The 18,404-nt window shown below is 39.0% G+C and overlaps 1 protein-coding gene across 1 annotated transcript in view; it reads right to left on the bottom strand.

The window, feature by feature from the left end:
- Positions 1–18,404, bottom strand: part of SPEF2 (sperm flagellar 2) — a 439,169-nt gene that overhangs the window by 401,244 nt on the left and 19,521 nt on the right. Inside the window, exon 2 of the mRNA XM_053699669.1 lies at positions 6,276–6,378. Coding sequence (XP_053555644.1) covers positions 6,276–6,378 — 103 coding nt within the window. The remainder of the gene's footprint in view (positions 1–6,275; positions 6,379–18,404) is intronic.

The following is an 18,404-nucleotide window of genomic DNA, read 5'->3' as shown; positions in this document are numbered from 1 at the left end:
CATACATAACATGCCTAACATCATCATACATAACATGCCTAACATCATCATACATAACATGGCAAACATCATCATACATAACATGGCTAACATCATCAAACATAACATGCCTAACATCATCATACATGACATGGCTAACATCATCATACATGACATGGCTAACATCATCATACATGACATGGCTAACATCATCATACATGACATGGCTAACATCATCATACATGACATGGCTAACATCATCATACATGACATGGCTAACATCATTATACATAACATGCCTAACATCATCATACATAACATGGCTAACATCATCATACATGACATGCCTAACATCATTATACATGACATGGCTAACATCATCATACATAACATGGCTAACATCATCATACATGACATGGCTAACATCATCATACATAACATGGCTAACATCATCATACATAACATGGCTAACATCATCAAACATAACATGGCAAACATCATCATACATAACATGCCTAACATCATCATACATAACATGCCTAACATCATCATACATAACATGCCTAACATCATCATACATAACATGCCTAACATCATCATACATAACATGCCTAACATCATCATACATAACATGGCAAACATCATCATACATAACATGGCTAACATCATCAAACATAACATGGCTAACATCATCAAACATAACATGCCTAACATCATCATACATGACATGGCTAACATCATCATACATGACATGGCTAACATCATCATACATGACATGGCTAACATCATCATACATGACATGGCTAACATCATCATACATGACATGGCTAACATCATCATACATAACATGGCTAACATCATCATACATAACATGGCTAACATCATCATACATAACATGGCTAACATCATCATACATGACATGGCTAACATCATCATACATGACATGGCTAACATCATCATACATGACATGGCTAACATCATCATACATGACATGGCTAACATCATCATACATGACCTGGCTAACATCATCATACATGACATGCCTAACATCATCATATGATGATGTTTGATGATCTTATCAAATATATTGTATGATGATCTTATCAAATGTATATGAATTAAAAGTAACACTTTATTTACAAATATGCAAGTAGACAGGACAGTGTATCAGACAACAATATTGAATGTTGGAGATGGGTATGTGCACTTCCAAACTCCAATTGAATCAGTATTCCAAAACAAATGTCTTTGAAATTAAAAACATAAGGACCATGTGGACAGGGATGATGGTGGTGGTCATAAGCTATATTCAGCGTAGGGAAGCTAGTAAAAATGGCTATCTGTATATCACAATATCACATGTCTGTTCAATCTCAATCACATCAGAAATGCAGACACACTATGCGCTCAAAGGCTGCCTCCTGCCTGCGTACTGGTTTGATTGAACAAAGTCAGCTGATTTCTAGCTTATTCCCTATTAAGTAAGTTCACCCAAACTCAGTATAACAGCACTCAAATGTAGATTGTTAAAAAATCACACATGCATATAAACATTCACTTGTCCGTTTACATATGATCACACTTGTAATCTGAGAGATATCCTGAGGGATAACCAACGGACCCCTCACGTACAGGATTACAATGGCTTATATATTTAATTGTATTCAATATTTATATGTCTCACTGTTGAATACATGAAAAGGTATCACTCTAAAGTGTATTGACTTTGACAATAATCACTGGTTAACTATATATCTCTTCTAAGGTAGTACAGTTACCGGATTATAAACCAGCTATTAAGTACATACTGCACCTAACATAAATTCAGAAACGCTATTAGAGTCATAAGACCATTTCTTAGCAATCACATGAGATACTTATACTATGTATCCAGTGCGGTAAATTTGAAACCGCTTTTCATAATAGCTAAACCAAACCACACACGTATCTCCCTAGACCACGCCTACCAAAGCGTTTCCGTCATTGATACCTGACTTCCTCAGGGCATAGTGCCAGCCCAGCGTGAATCCTCACTTCTTATACCCATCCGTTGCCATGGTGGCAAACAGTAGTTTGCGGAAGTGTTATACCGCCTTGACAGTTTAACTTGGCAGTTGCTAGACTGGCTCTAAATAGATAGTCATTGCTAATTAATCAACATACAACCATAAGTTCACCAAAATGTGAACCACAAACGATGAGAATAATAGGAACCTTTGATGAAAAAACCATCACTATCCGGAATATTTTCCAGAGACACTGGCATGTGCTCCAGGAGGATGAAGACCTTGCAGAAGTTATCACTGAGAAACCAGTGATAACACATAGAAGATCCAAGAATCTGAAAGATATCCTGACGAAGAGTCACTATTCACAAGAACAACCAAGAATGTGGCTACAAGAAACCAAAGGTTACATAAATGTGGTAGGTACCAGGCTTGTAAGAATATGGCCCCTACCAAAATCTTCACACACCCAAAAACGGGTAAGAAATATGAAATTTCAGATTTCCTAAACTGCAGATCATGACGAGTGATTCATGTTGCAATGTGTAAATGTCCTCGGATATACGTGGGTGAAACCTCCAGAGAGCTACGTACCAGAGTATTAGAGCATATAGGTGACATTAAATGGAACCACAATGTACCGCTAGCACAACATATGAACACTATACACCAAAGACATAAATATGAGATCTCTTTCATTGCAACAGAGCAATTAAAACTGAGAGGAAGAAGAGGAGACATTACAAAAATTCTCCTGCAAAAGGAATGCAGATGGATTCATGAGTTACAATCAGCTGTACACAAAAGCCTAAATGAGGCCATCTCCTATAAATGTTTCCTCTAAGATAAAGATCATCTATACAAGTGATCTAGCCCATTAGTAGGGGTCTTTTATTTTATTTAATATAAGATCATAAAATATGACCTCTATGACCATATGAATTAACATGAGGAGGGGAGAGTTTTGGACAAAGAGAGTTGTTTGTGCAACTTTTTAGAAGATAATTTGAAAGGAATAACATATACCAAAAATACATATACTTGGGAGTTAACATTTATAAAAGTAACCTCCCTTGATTAAAGTTCAATCTTAAACTATGTTATGTACCATACTTTTTATTAATTTTTATTAATATTAATTGTGGATTAATTAATTTATTTTTTTATTAAACCTAAGATAATATAAAAACAATTACATGTCCTTTCATCAACCCTAAATCCCAGGTCATCTGGATGAATCCTTCTGGATTGTTACACACTTTTGTGTTTAAATATTGGTCTTTTAGCCCTCTATTTTATCTAATAGGCATAGATAGACCCTAACTAATAGGTGTACTGTAATATCCTCTGCAGTGAATGAATTATTTATTCACTAAATTGATTTTGTTGATATATTTTTTGAGCATGTTACCTTATTCCTCAGCTCTGGTAGCGTGGTAAATCGCCCGTAATTGAGTAATTAATAACTGACATTTACTGGCTATGTACATGTATGATTACCTTAATTAAAAGCTTTTAAGCCCCCCCCAAAAATGTTGGTAAATTAAAACTTTAATGTGATGCATAACGGCAGTAGCAAATGCCAAGTTAAACTGTCAAGGCGGTATAACACTTCCGCAAACTACTGTTTGCCACCATGGCAACGGATGGGTACAAGAGCATTCACGCTGGGCTGGCACTATGCCCTGACAAAGTCACGTATCAGTGACGGAAACGCGGCAGTGGGCGTGGTCTAGGGTGATACGTGTGTGGTCTGGTTTAACTATTATGGAAAGCGGTTTCGAATTTACCGCACTGGATACATAGTATCAGTATCTCATGTGATTGCTAAGAAATGGTCTCATGACTCTAATAGCATTTCTTAATTTATGTTAGGTGCAGTATGTACTTAATAGCTGGTTTATAATTCGGTAACTGTACTACATTAGAAAAGATATATAGTTAAGCAGTGATTATTGTCAAAGTCAATATGCTTTAGAGTGATACCTTTTCATATATTCAACAGTGAGACATATAAATATTGAAAACAATTAAATATATAAGCCATTGTAATCCTGTACATGAGGGGTCCGTTGGTTATCCCTCAGGATATCTCTCAGATTACAAGTGTGATCATATGTAAACGGACAAGTGAATGTTTATATGCATGTGTGATTTTTTAACAATTTACATTTGAGTGCTGTTATACTGAGTTTGGGTGAACTTACTTAATAGGGAATAAGCTAGAAATCGGCTGACTTTGTTCAATCAAACCAGTACGCAGGCAGGAGGCAGCCTTTGAGCGCATAGTGTGTCTGCATTTCTGATGTGATTGAGATTGAACAGACATGTGATATTGTGATATACAGATAGCCATTTTTACTAGCTTCCCTACGCTGAATATAGCTTATGACCACCACCATCATCCCTGTCCACATGGCCCTTATGTTTTTAATTTCAAAGACATTTGTTTTGGAATACTGATTCAATTGGAGTTTGGAAGTGCACATACCCATCTCCAACATTCAATATTGTTGTCTGATACACTGTCCTGTCTACTTGCATATTTGTAAATAAAGTTACTTTTAATTCATATACATTTGATAAGATCATCATACAATATATTTGATAAGATCATCAAACATCATCATATGATGATGTTAGGCATGTCATGTATGATGATGTTAGCCATGTTATGTATGATGATGTTAGCCATGTCATGTATGATGATGTTAGCCATGTTATGTATGATGATGTTAGCCATGTCATGTATGATGATGTTAGCCATGTCATGTATGATGATGTTAGCCATGTCATGTATGATGATGTTAGCCATGTTATGTATGATGATGTTAGCCATGTTATGTATGATGATGTTAGCCATGTCATGTATGATGATGTTAGGCATGTTATGTATGATGATGTTAGCCATGTCATGTATGATGATGTTAGCTATGTCATATATGATGATGTTAGGAATGTTATGTATAATGATGTTAGCCATGTTATGTATGATGATGTTAGCCATGTTATGTATGATGATGTTAGCCATGTTATGTATGATAATGTTAGCCAGGTTATGTATGATGATGTTAGCCATGTTATGTATGATGATGTTAGCCATGTTATGTATAATAATGTTAGCCAGGTTATGTATGATAATGTTAGCCCTGTTATGTATGATGATGTTAGCCCTGTTATGTATGATGATGTTAGCCATGTTATGTATGACGATTTTAACCATGTTATGTATAATAATGTTAGCCAGTTTATGTATGATGATGTTAGTCATGTTATGTATGATGATGTTAGCCCTCTCATGTATGATGGCAACATCATCATACATGACCTGGCTAACATCATCATACATGACCTGGCTAACATCATCATACATGACCTGGCTAACATCATCATACATTACATGGCTAACATCATCATACAAAACATGGCTAACATCCTTATACATAACATGGCTAACATCATCATACATAACATGGCTAACATCATCATACATAACATGGATAAGATCATCATACATGACATGGCTAACATCATCATACATAACATGGCTAACATCATCATACATAACATGGCAAACATCATTATACATAACATGGCAAACATCATCATACATTACATGGCTAACATCATCATACATAACATGGCTAACATCATCATACATAACATGGCTAACATCATCATACATAACATGGCAAACATCATCATACATTACATGGCTAACATCATCATACATAACATGGCTAACATCATCATACATAACATGGCAAACATCATCATACATAACATGGCAAACATCATCATACATGACCTAGCTAACATTATTATACATATAATAAATAACATCATCATATGTGACATGGTTAATATCATCAAACATAACATGCCTAACATCATCATATATAATCTGGCTAACATCATCATCATTATACATAACATGGCTAACATAATCATACATGACTTGACTAGCATAATTATACATGACATTAGGCTAACGTCATAATACATAGCAGGGCTAGCATAATCATACTTAACAACAAATGATATATTTTCGATAAAAAGAAATTGAGGTTTTCACGTCACATTAAATATAATGGTTGGATTTCAGGTGAAGGCTATGGGTTCCCTGGAAGATGTTTCAGTGTTATGGGGTTCAATAAACAGTTACGAAACCCAATATCAATTCCTCTGCTCATATACACAGAGAAGTGAACTTGAATACTACAGCGTTGAATTGTTTTTACACATTCATTTCTAGTTTCTACTTAATATGGGTAAATAAAATCTGCTCACCTGCTTTGTGAAAATTGATCAAAATCATCTTGCAGCTGATATTTAAGCAAAACCTCTCCAATGAGATACCCAGTAGCAAATTCCTTGGCAAATGTCTTTGGTTCTAAAACAGAGAAATCAGAAACGAGCATTAGTATAAACTGTGTATAATAACATGGATTTAAATGTCACAGCAATTCTCAAATACTAGAAAAGATCATTTGGATGTAGCTTTGCCATTTAGAATGTCGCTGCTAAATCATTATTTTCGCATGAAGAAATAAAAGATCACCAATTTTTCTTATGTTTTTTGTTTAAAATGTTTTAACCCCTGGTATATGCAGAAATACCTTTTTTCCCAAGCTGCCGAGCTAGTGAGTGTTGTTGTTTTTAATATGTTCAAGCAGGGTGTAACAGCCAAATATGAAGCTGTGCTGCCAGCTCTTACACTGAGTAAACATTTGTGCTCACTCTACTGATATCTAGTACTGCACTGACTGATGGGTCTTTTATGGTGATAAGATGCAAGAAGCTTATGCATTAGTAGGTTAAGTTTAAAGGGCACTCTCTCTCTCTTACCAGAAAATACAGGATATTTCTATGCAGTATTAAAAAACAGGGGGAAAAACAGATTAAAAACTAAATGTATGCTTACCTGATAAATGTATTTATTTCTTGACACGATGAATCCACGGATCATCATTAATTACTGTTGGGAATATCACTCCTGCCCATCAGGAGGCGGCAAAGAGCACCACAGCAAAGCTGTTAAAAATCTCCTCCCTTACCTCCCACCCCAGTCATTCAACCGGAGTAAAGGAGAGAAAGGAAAAACAAGGTGCAGAGGTGTCTGAAGTTTATAACATACTAAGGGCCTGTCTAAATAACAGGGCAGGCCGTGGACTCATCGTGTCAAGAAATAAATACATTTATCAGGTAAGCATAAATTTTATTTTCTTTCTAATGACATGATGAGTCCACGGATCATCATTAATTACTGTTGGGAATCAATACCCAATCTAGAGTACACAGATGAATAGGGAGGGCCAAGACAGGCCTAAACGGAAGCCACCCCTGCTTGAAAAACCTTTCTCCCAAAAGAGGCCTCAGCCGAGGCAAAAGAGTCAAATTTAAAAAAAAAAAAAAAAAAAAATCTGAAAAAATGTGAAGAGAGGACCAGGTTGCGGACTTGCAAATCTGTTCCATAAGGCTTCAAATTTAATGCCCAGGAAGAGGGAACAACTCTTGTAGATAAAGCCGTAACTCCCTCGGGAGACTGCTGACCAACAATCTCATAGGCAAAGCAAATGATACTCTTCAGCCACAAAGTAAAAGAAGTAGCAGTAGCTTTCTGTCTCTTTTCATTAAACAGGAGACTGACAAATATCCTTAGTCGCCTGTACAAAGATTATAGTGCACGTACCACGTCCAGATTGAGTAGAAGCCGTTCCTCATAAAAGGAAGGATTAAGATATAAGTATAGAACAAAAATCCCCTGATTAGTGTTCCCATCTGGAACCACTTTAGGGAGAAACCCTAAATTAGAACGTAAATCCACCTTATCCGAATGAATATAAGGTAAGGAGACTCATACTGTAAAGCCGAGAGTTCTGACACTCTACGAGCAGAGAAAATATCCAAGGAATGCAGCGGCTCAAACAGAGCCCTCTGAAGAACCTTACAAACTAAATTAAGACTCCAAGGCGGAGTGACTGATTTGAGTACAGGCCTGATCCTGACCAAGGCCTGATCAAACAAATGTACATCTGGGATGTCCGCCAGACAATCATGTACCAAAATAAACAAGGCAGCTATTTCTTGGAGAAGAGACCTAATTCTAGGAATCCGAACTCTACTCCTTTTAAGAGTATCCCTTGGATTCACACCAGTATAAATATTTACGCCATGTCTTATGGGTAAAATTTTCCTGGACACAGGCTTACGAGCCTGATTCATGGAGACCGAATTATCAAGTGTCTGTCTGACCTGATCCGACAGAGCGGATCAGGTCCGACAGACATCGCTGAATGAGGAGAGCAATATGCTCTCTGTATTCAGCATTGCACTAGCAGCTCACAAGAGCTGCTGGTGCAACACCACCCCTTGCAGCAGGGAGGTGTCAATCAACCCGATCGTACTCGATCGGGTTAAATTGTGGCGATTCCTGTCCGCCTCATCAGAGACCGCTGCTCCATAACTTGTGTTTCTGGCGAGTCTGAAGACTCGTCAGAAATACGGACCCTCAAGCTCCATACGGAGTTTGATAAATGGGCCTCATGGTCTCAATGACCGATTCCGAATCCACACTTGGATAAAATAAAGCGTCCATTTTCAAGTAGTCAGCTTCAGAGAAACTAAATTTGGATAAAAGAAGGGTCCTTGAAGTAGAAGGTCCTTCCTCCACGGAAGACTCCCAGGTGGAAGATGTGACATGTCCACTAGGACTGCATACCAATCCTGCTGGGCCACGCCGGTGAAATGAGGATCACCGACGCCCTCTCCTGCTTAGTTCGAGCCAAGACTCCAGGAGAAGAAATCAAACAGGGTAATTAAGTATGCAAGACTGAAATTCCAAGGTAGCGCTAGAGCGTCTATTAGAACAGCCTGAGGGATCTTTGAACTCAAACCGTACCTCAAAAGCTTGACATTCTGTCGAGAAGCCATGAGATTCAATTTCAACTGACCCCATTGGGAATCAGGCTGGAAAAAAACACTCCCGGCTGGAGTTCCCACTCCCCTGGGTAAAAAGTCTGCCTACTTACGAAGACCACCTCTCAGAAGTCCCTTCTGGAATGTGGGTCGCCAACAGACAGCAATTGTGGGTCTCAGCCCAGTGAACGATCTTGGCTACCTCTGTCATGGCCAAGAAAACTCAGAGTTCCTGACGGATGAAGTAAGCCTAACTGAAACCTGATAAACCAGGCCGAAGCTAACTGAGGCCAGGCTAGGAGAGGATTGACGATTACTATCAATTCCAAAATGTTTATGGGTAGAACAGACTCCAACTGGGCCCATGATCCCTGCTCTTAGAGAGCCCCAAACAGTTCCCCAGCCCAAAGGGCTGGCATCTGTTGTCACATTCACCCAGAAGAACTGCAAAAGCAGGTTCCCTGGGAGCAAAGATCCTGAGACAACCACCAAAGTATTCTTAACTGTTGAGGACTGAGGTGGGAACGGGCAACTGGAATGATGTCCATTGCCGCTAGCATCAGCCCAAATACCTCCATGCACTGAGCCACTGATGGCTGTGGAGAGGACTGAAGTGCTAGGCAAGAATCGAAAATCCTTGAATTCCTGACTACTGTCAGCTTCATTGATGAGTAGCCTAATATAGTTCTCCAAGAAAACTACCCTTGTAGTTGAAACTAAAGAACTATTTTCCAAATTCACCTTCCATCCGTGAGACCGCAGGAAAAATAAGCACATTTCCGTGCGTAATCCTGCTTGTTGAAAGGAAGGCACCTGAACCAGAATGTCGTCCAGAGAAGGTGCCACTGCAATGCTCCGCCATCAGAGCACCACCAGCAGTGATCCCGGAACCCTTGTGGCAAGGCCGGAAAAAGGCAGGAGCTGGAAATGTTTGTCTAGAAAGGCAAATCTTAGAATTTTTAGATAGTCCTTGTGGATGGGAACATGCAAATATGCATCCTTCAATCCACCGTGGTCATAATTGACCCTCTTGGACCAAAGGAAAAATGGAACAATAGTTTCCATCTTGAAGATGGCACTCTGAGAACCCTGTGTGGATTCTAAAATTGGTCTGAAGGTTCCCTCCTTCTTGGGAACCATGAACAGATAGGAATAGCATCCCATTCCTCGTTGGACCAGGAACTATCACTCCCAGGTCGGAGAGGATCCGTACATAGAGTAAGAGAGCCTCTCTTTTTGTCTGGTCTGCCGATAATCTTGAAAACAGAAACCTGCCCCTGGGAGGAAAAGTCTTGACCTCTAGTTTGTATCCCTGGGACACAATGTCCACCACAAACCCAAGCCTGAGCGAAGAAGGAAAACCTGCCCCCTTTCGTATCGGGTGCAGGCCCTTCATGCTGTCTTTGATTCAACAGCAGGCTTCTTGGACTGTTTTCCCCTATTCCAAAACTGACTGGGTCTCCAGGAAGGCTTAGACTGCTCCTGCGTGGAAGAGGGAGTGGAAGGATTTCCCTAGAAATCTCGAAAGGAACGAAATTATCTCTGACGTCCTTTTTGCTTATTTCTCTCATCCTGTAGATGAAACCAAAATGATCTTTGGACCAATATGGCAGAGCCTGAAATCATAGCTCCCAGCTTAATAATCTGAAGTGAAGCTCTTCGAGAGGGGTGTCTTCAATAGAAACAGACAACGCATCAAACCAGGACGCAGCCGCACTGGTGACAGTAGCCATACCAACCACAGGTTGTCATTGTAACCCTCTAACTTATTATCCATAGGGTTCTTAAAGGAAAAACTATTCTCTATGGGAATAGTATCTCCCTAGGCTAGCGTGGAAATTGCCCCATCCACCATGGGTATCGTCTGTCCAGACTCCTTGATAGAGTCTGCTATAGGAAACATCCTTTTAAATATAGGGGAGGAGAAAAAGGGATACCCGGCTTCTCCTATTCCTTAGCAAATATCTCTATTTGCATAACTTACTGGACTCTCTAGGATTGACTACGCCGGTAGTGTCGGAGGCGTCCAGGGTAGCTAAAACCTCCTCAAGTAACAAATGGAGGTATTCAAGCTAAAACTGAAAGAAAACAACCTCAGGTTACAGGGAAGAAACATTCGGAATAGTTACTACTGAATCAGTCACACTATTCACTGATTGAATATATGTCCTCTTGCACTTTTCCCTACAGCGGGAGAAAAACAGACAATGCATGAAATGCAAGGTAACGCCAGGTGGAGTGAGAGAGGAAGCGAAGGGCACTGCATGTGGGCTATAAAATTTTTGGGACACTTTAGGAGAAATTAGTGGCATATCTTGACCATTGTCAATAGACTCCTGGACAGCATGCGCCTTAGAGTAGGTTCAGAAAAAAATCTATTTTATATAACAAAGTTATCTCAATAGATGAGGAACAGAAAAGGATTGGTGGTATCACCTTGGCATCAAAGCATAAAAACTAGACACACCTAGCAGGGCCTCTTGGTCCATTCTGACTCACAAAGTGAGATAAACAAAAAAACAGTTTACATTTTTTAATAATAATTAATACATAAAAAACGTTACTGTCCCTTTAAATTTTAAAACGTAACTTTTTATTTTTGTGTGCAGAAAAAAACTAAATTAGCAAGCAATTACTGCAGAACCTATCTAAACCTCAGCTTAACTTTGTTGAGGTGCCCATCTGCCCTTCTGATACATTCCAAACTTTACTTTTAAAACATAACTAGTCATTTTTAGAAGTCATGCCATGTATACCAAGCAAACTGCAAGTATGCAGACTTGGATTCAAACTTTCATAAAAAGGTCCGGGACTCAGCTGTAGCGCTGTCCGGTCCCAACATACTGTATGTGTAAACACTAAGGACTGTGTTTGTAACTAAACAGTGACTCTTCCTTCCGTTTCCGAAAATCGGAATTGATGTAGAAGAGTGCGCAGCCCACATAGGCGCCACACATAGCTCCGCCCATCGTGGGTGTTACAACAAGTCATCTCCTGGTCGCCATTCTTATTGTTTTTACAGATAAGCCACCCGGAGCTAAATGAACCTTCTGTCAAGCTTGGAGGGAAATTGGGTCTACCTCTTGCTAGACAGCAGCTTAGCTCATATACACTATGTGACAAAAAACAATCACCTCATACTGAGTCTTTTTCCCTCAGCCCTAGTGATTAAAGCCCCCAGAGATAAAAAAAAAAACACCTAATCTAGTCTCGTTAGCCCCAGTGCCTGCTTAAAACGTGCTGTCACAGAAATCCCCTCCTTTTATATATAGGAGTTATGTCCCAGGTAAATAAGTGCTCCACTTCCTCTGAGATCCTTTGTTTTCCCAGAGCCAGAATAAAAAGTCAGCACTTACCTTTAAAATCTGCCCGACAGCAAGGTAGCTCACCAAGTTTGAGAGGTCCTCTCCCTCACATAGCCCTGTGGAAAAAGGATAAAGCCTGAGTAATCTTACTTAGGCTATCAGGATTAGGGCAGCATAAATATATGGGAGGCGCAGTGAGAATTATGTCCCACAAGTTCCCATTGCTCTAAAGCCACCACTGCTCTACTGAAGAGACTGATATGGACTACGGCTACAACCCAGAACAAAGCAGCACAATCTTGTACTACTTAATAAATAATAGACTCTTGATTGAAGAATCTTTTACTAACACTTACTTTACCACTTCCTTGCTCTTAACGTAGGTAAAGAGAATGACTGGGGTGGGAGGGAAGGGAGGAGATATTTAACAGCTTTGCTGTGGTGCTCTTTGCCGCCTCCTGCTGGGCAGGAGTGATATTCCCAACAGTAATTAATGATGATCCGTGGACTCATCGTGTCATTAGAAAGAAAAACAGTTTCTATAGTAAAAAGTGGCAAGTATTTAGTGTGACCTCTACTTACACTTGAGCTATAGCAGGAACCTGGCTCTCGTAAGCCTAAATGGAATGGAACCCTAATTAATGTCGTTGCTAACACCTGTATTTGTCCTACTATTTCATGTCAAAATGACTGCTGTGAACACGGTTTATTACACATGTTACATACACATGTGGTATGAGTTTAATTCATTGGAAGCTTGCTAATATGACCAACTTTCAATCACATCATTCCATTCAAAATGCCAAAGATCACAGAATTTCACAGACATAAAATCCTACTTTTTTGCATTAGCAATGCTACTCTCAGAGGGAAATCATCAAACAAACTGGATACTCAAGATGTGGTATTCAAGCTGTTATAAAGAAATTTGAAGAATCAGGAGAGGTCAAGGGCAAACAAGGATTGGAAGGCCAAGAAAACTTTCAAAATCTGATGAGAAGTTTCTCAGAGTTTCTTCTTTAAGATACCGGAAGAAGTCCAGCAAGGACCTGGCTCAGCATCTGGCAGCTTCATTGGGATGCCAAGTTGACCCTTCTACAGTCCGAAGAAGCTCGATCAGGAATGGTCTTTGTGGAAGGGTAGCAGCCAAAAAAAAACACTTTTTCGGAATGGGAAAAGTGTGAAAAGGCTAAGATATACTAAAGCTCACAAAGATTGGCATAAAGATCAGTGGAAAAGAGTATTATGGAGTGACGTATCCAAGTTTTAAATTTTTGGGTCTAATCGTCAACAGTATGTGAAAAGAAGTGTTGGAGAAAGATGGAAGAATGAGTACTTGTGGCCTTTAGAGAAACATGGTGGAGGAACTGTCCTGGTTTGAGACTGCATTTCTGCCATTGGTGTTGGCGATATTGTCCGAATCAATAAGATCATGAATGCTGAAAAGTACAGACAGGTTTTACTTCATCATTCCATTCCTTCTGGAAAGTGCCTGATTGGGAACGGTTTTATTTTTAAGCATGATAACGATCCTAAGCACACTGCTAAATGCAGTGAAATCACATTTGGAGAGAAAAACAGCTGATAAAACACTGACAGTCATGGACTGGCCTCCACAGAGTCCAGACCTGAATATTATAGAGGCAGTATGGGATCACCTGGACAGAGAAATAAATAAAAGACAACCTAAATCTAAAGAAGAACTCTGGGAAGTGCTCAAATGAGCCTGGTATAATATACCAGAAGATTACTTCAAAAAACCTCAGGACAGTCTCCCCAAAAGAGTTTAAGATGTGCTTAGTGCCAAGGGAGGTCACACAAAATACCAACTTTTGCCTGAAGAAGCTATTTTGGTCTAAAAATTGTGGGGGGTTTATATTTTGTATCTTCTGTTTGTATCTTAATAAATAGACCAAAAAATAAATATGGATGGCCATTAAAACTTTTCTAAAACAACAAATCTAATGGTGGCCAAGACTTTTGCACAGTACTGCGTGTGTGTGTGTAGATAGATAGATAGATAGATAGATAGATAGATAGATACACACTTTTTGGGGGCTAATAATATTTGTTCACCTGAACCATTATCTACAATTTATTCAAACTGATATAAGAGAAATATTATTAATATTATTATCATCAGGTATTTGTAGAACGCCGACAGATTCTGCAGCCTTATAAACATAGGCGTATACAAGATAAAATTTATAGGGATCACATGGGTAGAGGGCCCTGCCGAGAGTTGTAGTCGGCTCTTATGAAGGTGACCTGCAAACAGTTGGGCTCTTAGGCTTGTATACTAAGGGGTTCAAGAAAATAGCAATTTAGTTAGGAAAGGTTAATGTAGATTGCATGCATCCCTGAATAGTAGAGCAAAGGGGACGGGAGGGAGATTATCTGGAGACAAGGTCTGAGATGTAGGGGGGAGCAGTGCAGTTGAGGGCTTTGTATGTCAGAGTGAGAATTTTGTGTTTAATCCTGGAGGCAAGAGGAAGCCAGTGAAGCTGCAGCAGATGAAGAGCAACGTGTAAGGAAGATGAGCCTGGCAGAGACATTCATTATGGATTGTAAAGGAGCTAGGCGGCAGTTAGGGTGACCAGAGACAATGGAGTTGCAGTAGTCGAGGAGGGAAAGGATGAGAGAGTGAATTAAAATCTTATTTGTGTCTAGTGTAAGGAAATGTCTAATTTTAGAGATGTTTTTAAGGTGGAAGCTGCAGGCTTTAGCCAAGGACTGAATATGATGAGTTAAAGAAAGATCTGAGTAAAGTGTGACCCCAAGACATCAGGCATGCGGGTAGGGGTAATGATGGCATTATCAACAGTTATAGAGAAATGGGGGGGGGGGAGATTTTGGAAGAAGGGGGAAAATAAGGAGCTCAGTTTTGGAGAGATTTAGCTTAAGGTAGTGAGAGGACATCCAAGATGAGATATGAGAAAGACAGTTAGTGACATGGGTTAGCAAGGAAGGAGATAGGTCTAGTGCAGAGAGGTAGATTTGGGTGTCATCGGCATACAAATGAAATGGAAACCCGTGGGACTTTATTAAAGAACCTAATGATGACGTGTAGGTTGAGAAGAGAAAGGGACAGAGGACAGATCCTTGCTCTACCCCGACAGAAAGTGGTAACGGGGCAGAGGATGCCCCAGAAAAGGTTACACTAAAGGTATGGTTAGACGGATAGGAAGAAAACCCACGAGAGAGCTGTGTCGCAAATGCAGAAGGATTGGAGGGTTTGGAGCAAAAGACGGTGGTCGACAGTATCAAAGACTGCAGACAGATCAAGGAGGATAAGTAGAGAGAAGTGGCCTTTGGATTTTGCTGTAAGTAGGTTGTTGGTATTGCTGTCTCTGTGGAGTGATGGGGGCGAAATCCAGATTGCAGTGGGTCATGGAGGGGAGTTTAATGTAAGGAAATGGGATAGATGTGCATGTACTAGCTTTACAAGAAGCTTTGAGGCCATAGGGAGTAGGGAAAAGGGCGGTAGTTGGATGGGGAGGTTAGATCGAGAAGAAGGTTTTTTGAGGATAGGTGTGACCAGTGTGTGTTTTAGAGATCAGGGAAATATACTGGTGCTGTGGGAGAGGTTGAAGATGTGTGTGAGTATAGGGGTAAGGGTAGAAGAGAGGGAGTAGCTGTGAGGGGATGGGGTCGAGGGAAAAGTTAGTGAGGTGATAGGACAGTATAAGGGCAGAAACGTCTTCCTCAGTAACAGAGGCGAAAGAGCAAAATGTATGGCTATGTGGGTTTTGGATGATTGTGAGCTTTTGAGGGGGTGGGAGACTGGTAGTATGTTGAGAGCGGATTTAATTTATGATGGAGTCGATTTTGTTATTGAAGTGGCTGGCAAAATCTTGAGCTGAGAAAGAAGTTGTAATAGGCGGCAGGGGGGGGCGGAGAAGAGTATTGAACGTGGAGAACAGACGTTTTGTGTTTGAAGAAAGAGTAGAGATAAGAGTAGAGAAATAACAGAAATAAAGCTCATCCTGAAATATAAGTGTTAATACTCAATGGTTTAAATGTTCCAATGAAATGGACAAAACCATCAAATCATCATGATGTAATTTTGAGTATAAAATAAATTAAACTGATTAACACATTTTAACAACAAATAAAGGATGAATACGAACAAGTCTCTGCATGGAACAATTTAAGTGAAGCACTGTTATGTACCAATACTTCAGGGACAGCAATGTTTTCTTAGCAACTCCCTTTAGTTGTGGATTGCTTAACAAAACTCAGAAGTTCATCATACACTAAACTGAATCTGTTCCAAAATTATTTAAAATGCCAGGTTGTTTTGATCTTTATCTTAAAGAAATAAAAAACAGCTTTCATAGTGCCTTGGTAGTTATATTAGATACGTCAGAAGCCAAATGACTTAAAAAACAAAACTGTATTTTCTTTTGCCCAATTTATTTTAATGGCTCTCTGGACTCCTTGTGTTTTTAGTTAGTAGAGATAATGAGCTTAGATGTTTATCTCCTTTGTTTCACATGATCAGAGACAAAGGATTCTGCTACAAATCAGATGATTCTTTCTCGCTCACAAAATCCATAGAGCACATAAAAACTACGTTTTATTTTGTTTACAAAGAAAAAGGAATAGAACAAATCTTGTGCACAAACCCCAACCTCAATGGGATGCTGCAAAGACAAAAACATAGCCAGAATTTACAAAGAACATTAAAAATGACATGCACTATTCTGAAACTTGTGCTAAAAGGGTATTTTTAGTTTCATAATTTGGCCAAAGCATGTAAGCTCACCTGCCTACACAAAGGCAAACACAGGCAGGACATGACTATACGCCTATTGTAGGTTCGAAACGTTGTTCCTGTAAACCTTTGGACCCAACTAATGTGAATAAAGGTCTTTAAAACAAAGATTTCTTCTGGTGGCTGTAGTGCTTTGGATGTACACAAAGGCAAACCCCATATGCGAGTTCTATTCTAATCCCTTTAAACATGTGATGTCTTTAAAACCCATATAAAACATCTTTAATGAGAACAAAGGGTACATATGTTTACCCTTACCAAATTAACCCTTTTAGGAACATAAAAGTATCCTCATACATTTAAATATGTGTTGTATTTAACAAGTTACATTGTGCACCCATATGCTGTTGATAGTCTCTGCAACCTGAATGTGTGAAGCATTTAATAGCAGTTATTTTAACAACGGATATTTTACTTGGGTTGCAAGGACGACCAATGGTGTATGGGAGACCAGATTAGGTGAAGAACAGAGCTTGTAACTCAGCTACATGTTAGGATGAAGAGGTAGCCATAATGAATACTGTCTTTTACATATGGTTTACATGGAGAGTTCATCTAAGCTTTAAGAGCCAAATGAAAATCCTCTAGAGTTACCATGGACTTGCATTTTGGACAAATGTAGCTTGAAAAAAAATAGTTTTATGAGCCCACATAATTTCAGCAACAGCTGATAAAGATGAACTTTTTTTTTTTGTTCTCTCGTCTTTTTTGTTGTTTAAGTTAGAGGCAGATTGTCAGGTGTGTCACTATCTGTATAACATTAGGTGAGAACAATTAGACTATTTGTTTACAATAAGGACTATCGTTGGGTAGTCATCAGTTTAAAAGACTAATAATAAGTCTTCATAAAACTGTACTATTGTCATTTAGAAAGTATCATTTTTGTATAGTGAACTCTATTGTAAACTCTATGTATCGCTTACTTTGTTTTGATTTATATCTATGTTGTATTATATTGTTATATTAAAAATAAAATAAATAAAATTAGAAAATAAAATGAAACTTGAACCTTTATGGAACTAGCTGACATATACAAGAAAAGGGAGTACACCCCTGTGCAACATCACTTAAAGGGACATTTCAGCTAAAACTGGAATCCACATGGAAGCATTTTAGTTTTGAATAGAAGCATTTTTGTAATATACATGTATTAACAAACATGCTTCTAATAAAAGCAATAGCTGTTTCAACTATGTATTTAAGTATGCACCGTGCACCAGCATTTTAAACATAGCACTTGCTCAGAGAGCCTAAGGTGCTTGTACCATCTGGTAATTACTCAATTTCACCTAGATTACAAGTTGTGCGCTATACCGGGTGCGTAAAGAACGCAAAAAAATAAATTAGCGTTATCGCACTTTCCATAGGGCTGCTATTACAAGTTACTGAAAAAAACATAATTTATGCTTACCTGATAAA

Source organism: Bombina bombina, chromosome 2 (genome assembly GCF_027579735.1).
Source record: "Bombina bombina isolate aBomBom1 chromosome 2, aBomBom1.pri, whole genome shotgun sequence".
Taxonomy (NCBI): Eukaryota; Metazoa; Chordata; class Amphibia; order Anura; family Bombinatoridae; genus Bombina; species Bombina bombina.
This window is presented reverse-complemented; position numbering and strand designations above follow the sequence as displayed.